At 37.7% G+C, this 8,353-nt stretch overlaps 1 protein-coding gene across 1 annotated transcript in view; it reads left to right on the forward strand.

Moving 5' to 3' along the window:
- The window catches only part of LOC306877225 (collagen alpha-3(VI) chain-like), a 77,279-nt gene extending 69,407 nt beyond the window's left edge, over positions 1-7,872 (forward strand). Inside the window, exons 7-8 of the mRNA XM_079428858.1 lie at positions 3,521-4,135; positions 4,534-7,872. Coding sequence (XP_079284984.1) covers positions 3,521-4,135; positions 4,534-5,159 — 1,241 coding nt within the window. The 3' untranslated portion in view covers positions 5,160-7,872. The remainder of the gene's footprint in view (positions 1-3,520; positions 4,136-4,533) is intronic.
- Positions 7,873-8,353: the final 481 nt, after the last annotated feature.

Below are 8,353 nucleotides of genomic sequence, written 5' to 3' on the forward strand. Positions count from 1 at the left end.
TTTCATGCGGAAGGACTTCAGGATATTGCTACGCGACCCCAAAGAAATTACCTCCCCTCTCTCTACATTGTCTGGTACTGTTGTAACAGAGAGTCCAACTGAAACAGGTTATCTTTAGAATTCTACAAACATACTCATTTTGTTTATAAAAAAAGCACATTGCATTGTTCGTAAGTATTAGTTATATAGATAAATATATAAATTAATAAGATAAATATAGGGGAGCACAGGGTACATCCTAACACTTTTTGACATTCTCAGTTTGTATAACTCCACCTGAGGTTCAGAGCATAATTTTTATTCACATTAATTTCACACTTTTCTTGCACAAATATGTCACTTTGTTTCATAATTCCCCGTAGGTGGGGTACATTGTAACATCTGAGGGACACATTGTAACATGACCACATGACAGCTTAAAATATTATATGATCTAATGAAAAAATAATAATTACAAGACAAACTAAAATATTTTGTTAATAAAATAAATTTCTTAACTTTTTGAAATAATGGCGTTTTTTTTAAGAATTAAAAATATTCTAATTTTGGAGTTTGACAATGAATACAATGCAACTATGCCTGCGACTGCGTTTTGTGCCCTGATCACAAAACGCAGTGTTACAATGTTCCCCATCTGCGCAACTGGAATTTAGAACCAGTTGGTGTCATCTGCTAGTATACGAAACATTAAAAAACTATCTAAACTGATTAATAAAAGATTGGAGATTATAATAATAGCAGAATTGTCTCATTTTAAATGAATACTAAAAACTGGGATGAAAAATTTACTTCAGCCAGAAATGTACTTTTGCTATGGTAAGATAAATATTCAGCTACGTCTTCAAAAGATTTTGAATTTTGGCGCACTTTTTCTCTATATAGTGTTGATATGGCAACTTGTAAATACCTTAAATTTGGTTATGCTAGCATGTGTGAAAATATTTCATCTGTGTGTTACAACTAACCCTGCGTTCCCCCCGCACTCCCCTAGATGCATTGTAATGATAGTAGATGCATGTAAAGTATTTAAAGGTGCAATAGAATGGAAAACTGTATTTACCTTGGCATAGTTGAATAATAACAGTTCTGTACATGGAAATGACATACTGTGAGTCTCAAACACCATTGTTTCCTCCTTCTTATGTAAACCTTGTGGATGCAAAAGACCACTGAAAAATAGGCGAATCAGAACATAATACTGACTGTGATGTTACAGTCGGGATCACTAATATGTACGCCCCAACATTTGCATATACCCGCCCATGTTGTAGGCCAGCCGCCAGCCCAACCTGCACAGCCGAATCATCATAAGTTCTGCAGGTATTGTGAAGAAACAAGCGAGGACAACAGCGAAAATGGCAGATCATAGAAATAAATGTTACATTACAGGCTGTGCAGGGGATGTGAAGTCCAGCGATGGGTTGGTGTCTGTATTCAGAAAGGCACGGAAAGCAAATAATGCGTTCTAATAAATGGTTAGCTTCTTGCTAGCGGTAGCCTGTTACATTACAGCACATAAGATTTAATTTACCACATAAACAGAGTAAGGAGAGATGACTGAGGATGATGGCGAATGATTTACAGATCCTGAGCACCACTGACAAGCATCTGATCTTGTAAAATGTGTGGTAAGTACTGCCGCTCCATAATATAAACAGAGTATGTGCGATCGTGAATCTCGAAAGTGAAAGTGAAATTAAGGCCCCATTTACACTAGTGCGTTTTCGCTTTAAAACGGTGTTTTAGAATGAAAACGATCTCTGTTTACAATGGCATTTCCACTGCGTTTCAGAACGCTCCGTTTACACTACACAACCTAAAACGCATGTCACATGATTATTCATGCAGGTACAACCATAGATATGTATTAGGGTTGTCAAAAGATTAATCGCGATTAATCTCATCCAAAATAAAAGTTTTTGTTTACATAATATATGTGTGTGTACTGTGTATATTTATTATGTTTATATAAATACAAACACATGCATGTATATATTTAAGAAAAATATGTTATGTTTATATATTAAATATATTTATATATAATATAAAATATAAGAATATAAATATATAAATGTATATACATGTAAATATTTTCAAAATATATACTGTATGTGTGTGTGTATTTATATATACATAATAAATATACACAATACACATACATATACATATATTATGTAAACAAAAACTTTTATTTTGGATGCGATTAATTGTTTGACAGCACGAATATGTATAGGTAGATTCCCTATTATTTAGATGGCAGACACATCTGCGTGCTTGGAGCAGTCGAATGAGAAATCTACCCATACAAATCTATGGGTATAACAATGTGCATGATGTTATTGTTTACACGGTCGTCAAGGATATGCAGAGCGAATGTGGGTAGCCACGCCATCGTTTTCAAAAGTCTCTGTTTTGGTCCGTTTACACTGAAACGTAACCCCGGAGTTTTCAAACTAAAACGGGGTCTGCAGCGTTTTCAAAAGTCTCAGTTTTCTACCTCGAAAACGCCGGAGTAGTGTAAACGACAGGCGTAACCGTAGCAAAAGTTATGCATTTTAAAATGAAAACGCACTAGTGTAAACAGGGCCTAAAAAGCGATCGTGTATTCCAAAGCAGTTTCAATGCCCCGTATATTCATAGCGGCTCCCTGATGCCCGCATTTTTTTTTACAGTATAATTACCCAACGATAAAACTGCGTGAGAACGTATTGAAATACATATTTTCTAGGGCTGGGTAAAAAATATTGATTCTCCGATTTTAATCAATCTTCAGTTTAACGCAACGATATCGATTCGGGAAATCCCCGAATCGATTCTTAATGCGCGTGCTTCACGTAAGAGGATATGAATATTCACCTCTCGTCCTGAAGGTGTAACCATCTTTCGAATTGCTCCACTAAAAAAAACAACTGTGTGCACCCTATTATTAATGTATTTCAGTAATAAACTTAAGTAGGAGAGTTTCAGTTACCAGCATTTATATCAAAATATGGATCCCATGTCTGCAAAACTAACATTTTAAATGAAATATTGATAGCTAATCGATATCGAATCGAATCGAATCGAAACCATAAAAATAAGAATCGAATCACAGAATTGGTCACAATACCCAGCCCTAATATTTTCCCTGTGTTTCCTTCCTGCTGTGTGAGCTACTGAAATGAGCCGCACTGTGAAACAGCCTATCAGAGCAGAGCTCAACATTATTATTCACAACCCTTCCACATAAGGAAATAACAGACCATTTCATTCTATAGACAAATCCTAGGGTTTTAAATGGACATGTAAAACAGTTTCCGGAGATTTTTTGCCCTCACCTAAGTCACATACCTTTTATGTAGATATCAGAGAACAATTTATGCATTCTATGGCACCTTTAAATAAAATACTTTACAAAAACATGTATCTTTTCTTTTGCATTTTTGCTCATTGATACTGTCTATAGCACAAATTGAGGTTCTTGAACTTCATTTAAAGGGTACATAGATATCTAAAATTGTGGTTATATAAAATCTTCTAGGCACAATTGTGGATGTTACTACAGTCCACACCCAAAGAGTTGTCCGAGACATTGTCTTCTTGGTGGATGGATCTAACTATGTTGGAAATAACCTGCAACCTGTGCTGGACTTCATTACCGAAGTGGTGAAGAGACTAGACGTTCGACCTGAGCGAGTGCGCATTGGATTAATGCAGTTTGCTGAAAGGCAGCGTACGGAGTTTTATCTGAACACTTACAACACCCAACAGGATGTGCTCTCTGCCATCGCTCGGCTGAGATTGATGGGAGGAAGTGCAATGAACACTGGTACAGCCCTACAGTATGCCCTAGCAAACCACTTCCAGCCCGCTGCTGGGTCACGTAGGAAAGAGGGGATCCAGCAGGTATTGGTTTTGATAACAGGAGGACCATCTCAAGATGAGGTCAAGAGGATTGCAGACATTATAGCTTTAGCGGGTGTTTTAACATTTGCTGTTGGAGCTGGCCAAGTGGAAGATCGTTTCCTGAGAACTGTTGCTTTTGTTGAAAATTTGGCATACTACAGAAGAAATTTTGCTGACTTGTCAAGTGTTGTTGATGAAATTATGACACCACTGGTCACTGTTGTTGGAGAGACTGATACTTCAGTAACAGGTGAGCTTAAGCACCTTTTCATTAAAAATAAATAAATAAATAAATAAAAAATAATAATCATAAAATGCATGACCATAAAAAAATATATATTTTTTTTAATTTAACAACATGTAAATAAATTAACTGCTGTTTACAGAAGTGATTAATGTGACCAGAGATGAAGCTTCTACTTATATCAGTGGCCTAGAAAAAATATATATATGCTTGACCTAGTGGTCACCCTAAATGAGGAAGAAAGACAACAGTTAGTGATATAAAATACTTTTTGCACCACTTTATTTTATTTAATCACCTTTTGTATTCAGAAATGTACAATCTAACTTTTATGCTGTACTGTAGCTATTTAAGCATTTTATTGTGTTTATTTCATATTCTCTCTTTTTTAAACTCTTTCACAGAATTTGAAATACCAAGTCCCTCTAGAGGAGAAATGGATGTTGCATTCTTGATTGATGGCTCTGATGATGTGAGAAGTGACTTTCCCTATATCCGTGACTTAATTTCCAAAGTCATTGAACCTCTGGATATAGGCTTTGATAAAGTACGAGTTTCTGTGGTCCAGCATAGTGAGAGACCAAGTCCTAACTTCTACCTGAACACTTACCAAACCAAAGATGAGGTGCTAAGAGCTGTAAGTGGTCTCACTCTGGCAGGTGGCAGAAGTTTAAATACTGGAGTTGCCTTGACTTTCATGAAAAACACCATCTTATCACCAGCCAATGGTGGTCGAGCCGGTGAAAATGTTCTCCAATTTTTGATAGTTTTGACTGGGGGGAGATCAAGAGACAGTGTCAGAGAACCTGCTGTTGCTCTAAAGACTGAGGGTGTTGTTCCTTTTGGTGTTGGAGTAAAAAATGCAGACCCTAAACAGATTGAGGCCATCTCTCACAATCCATCATTTGCTTTCAATGTGAAGGAATTCAGCCAGCTCAACACTGTTCAGGAAAGGCTCAAGAACTATGTGAACCTTCCAGATCAAGAACTGAAGGTCTTTCTAGAGGAAGACAATTTTTGCTTTTTTTGATTCTTTGGTCTTCTGTATGCTTGCAAAAGCAGCAGTGTGTGTTAGTGGTTTATTTTTGTGTACCCTGCTATTCTGTTTCAAAATAATTATCATTGGTGTACTATGCCTTAGTTTATGCCAAAGACATATACAAATATATTGTGTTCCTCTTGGATGGTTCTGACAGCATTAAAAGTGGATTTGGTGCAGTGTGTGATTTTGTTCAAAGAGTTGTTGAGAAACTTAATGTGGAGGAGAGCAAATACAGAATATCTGTGGTTCAGTACAATGACTATCCATTGGATGACGTATATCTTAAAACTTACTCAACAAAGGTGGAGGTTCTAAATGCAATAAAGACATAAAGGTGGACAAGGTATACACTGGTGCAGGCCTCCAGTTTGTGAGGCACCAGGTTTTCAATTTTTTATCTGGGAGTAGATGACTTTATGGAATTCCTGAAATACTAATATTGTTGAGTAGCAGACCATCTAGTGATTAAATAATAGGGCCTGCCATGGCCCTGAAAGATCTTGAAATTGTGACAGTGAACATTGGTGTGAAAAATGCAGATTCAAATGAGCTGAAAACGATCATTTCAGTCACAATTCACACATTATATTGATTGATTTAATGGCCTTACTTTAATAGCGCCACAAATAGTTTTAACAATACAGTATATCCCAAAATAATCAGGAGAAATTCCAAAAGCAAAAGTTATGGGTAAAAGCATCTAAATTGCCATATATAGGCTGATATTGTAATTCTAGGGTGGAACTGAAAATTCCTTTTTCTTAAGTCTTTCTTCTTAAATATTTTCTCATATCTTCCATGTCTTTAGTTGACATCTTTTGCACATAAAGATGTTCGTTTCATGGGAGTGTTTTTGAACTATATTTCACTTGCAATACCTTTTCTTATTCAACGCTATTCACATCCTGACCCACAAAATAAATTTTGAAGGTTCGATGTCACTGATATTCTTTGATTTACTTGCATTTTGATACAGTTTTTTTGCTCTTCTACACTTTTAAAGCTTTTGCTATTCAATTTATACATTGAATGAGTCAGATGTATTCCAATATCCTTTTCTTTTTCTTTTCTTGGTAACTTGCCTGACACAGGAATTAACAAACGGGACATAGTTTTTCTCCTTGATGGCTCTGATGACTCCAAAAATGGACTTCTTGCCATCCGTGAGTTTATTCGGAGAATGGCAGAGGATCTTGACATTGACTAGGACATTGTTCGAGTTGCTGTAATACAGTACAGCGAATATGCTTTGACTCATTTCCTACTTAATACTTACAGTAGTAAGAAAGCTGTAATTTATGCCATTAATGGCCTTACAGCAAAAGGTGGAAAATATCTAAATACTGGGGCAGCACTACAGTATGTCAGGGACAATGTTTTCAATGCTGCTTCTGGAAGTAGACATCGGCTAGGATTACATCAGCTGTTGATTGTTATACATTTACATTTACATTTAGTCATTTGGCAGACACTTTTATCCAAAGCGACTTACAATTGGGGAATACAAAAAGCAGTTCATCGTGAAGAGGCAATCAGACAGAGGAAGTGCTCGTAACACCAAGTCTCAGTCATTGTTCAAATAAGTACAAGCTAGTAAGGGAGGGAGAGAAGGGAAAGATTATTTTTTTTGTTTTTTTGTTTTTGAGTTTAGGATGAAGTCAAGTACTGCCGAAAGAGATGAGTTTTCAGTTGTTTCTTGAAGATTGACAGGGATCCAGCATTGCGGATAGGGGTGGGAAGATTATTCCACCAGCCAGGAATGGTGAACGAGAATGTTCTGGAGAGTTATTTTGATCCTCTCTGTGATGGTACCACAAGGCGTCGCTCACTAGCAGATCTTAGACTTCTGGAGGGGATGTAGGTTCGTAATAGTGAGTGGAAGTAGGAGGGTGCTGAGCCTGTGGTAGTTCTGTATGCAAGTATCAGTGTCTTGAACTTGATGCGAGCTGCCACTGGTAGCCAGTGCAAGGAGATGAAGAGAGGTGTAACATGCGCTCTTTTGGGCTCGTTGAAGATCAGTCGTGCCGCTGCATTCTGAATCATTTGTAGAGGATTGATGGCAGACCAGCCAGAAGAGCATTGCAGTAGTCCAGCCTAGAAACGACAAGGGCCTGGACAAGAAGTTGTGCAGCATGCTGTGTCAGAAAGGGCCTGATCTTTCTGATGTTGTGTAGTGCAAACCTGCAGGATCGAGCAGTCTTTGCAATGTGCTCTTTGAAGGTCAGCTGGTCATCAAAGATTATACCAAGATTTCTGACCGAAGTTGATGTGGTAATCATTGATGATCCTAACTGAATCGTGAAGTCATGCTGTAGAGTCGGAGTGGCAGGGAAGACAAGTTATGACTGGTGGAGGGTTCGTTGATGATATGGCAGGTCCAGCTGAAGATCTTAAAAATATTGGAGTTCTGTCCATTGCCATTGGAATAAAGAATGCTGTAGAGGCAGAGCTCCAAAGCATAGCATTTTCACCTAGATTTCTTTTTAATCTTCCAGCCTTTGGTGAACTTTTAAATATACAGCCTGATATCCTCTCCTTTATCAAATCCAAAATGGGAATAGAACCCCCTACTATCATTGGTAAGAATAACAACACTTGGCATTTTCCTCAAATTCAAACTTTTTCTTCTGACTTTGGGCATTTGAGAGTTTGGACATGAAACGTCATGAAAAGCTGCTTTCTTCACTAAACTGTTTGCTTTAATTATGAGGCCATTGATTGATTGATTCAGCTTTCTTAACATATTTTAAAGAATGGCAATCTTCTTTTGCTTTGTCCATCAGAGAACTTCCATGGTCCCCTTCCAGGAACTCAAGCTGCGTCGAAAGCGCTAGGGGAACGTCCTCAGCATGACCGCGCTCTGAACCAGAGTGTAATCTGTCCAATGGAAGGGTGAGACATCATAGGCGGGTGACGTTACTGACCGGAAAGCATAAAAGCATGTGCGGTGGAGCCGGCATTTGCTTTTTGTCATTCAGCAACCACCTCTCTGTCTGTGTGTACTGTCTTTGCATGTTGTCAGTCTTATTTAGTGTTGTACATCTCCTAAACACATTATAAGCATCATGTCAAAAAGTGCTCGTAAAATAAAGCACTTGGGTGAGAGGAGACCACATTTCAGACCGTGTGTTCACTCATGCAGACACTACATCACTGCGGGGGATACTCACGAGCTGTGTGTG

The sequence above is a fragment of the Barbus barbus genome, assembly GCF_936440315.1.
Source record: "Barbus barbus genome assembly, chromosome: 11".
Taxonomy (NCBI): domain Eukaryota; kingdom Metazoa; phylum Chordata; class Actinopteri; order Cypriniformes; family Cyprinidae; genus Barbus; species Barbus barbus.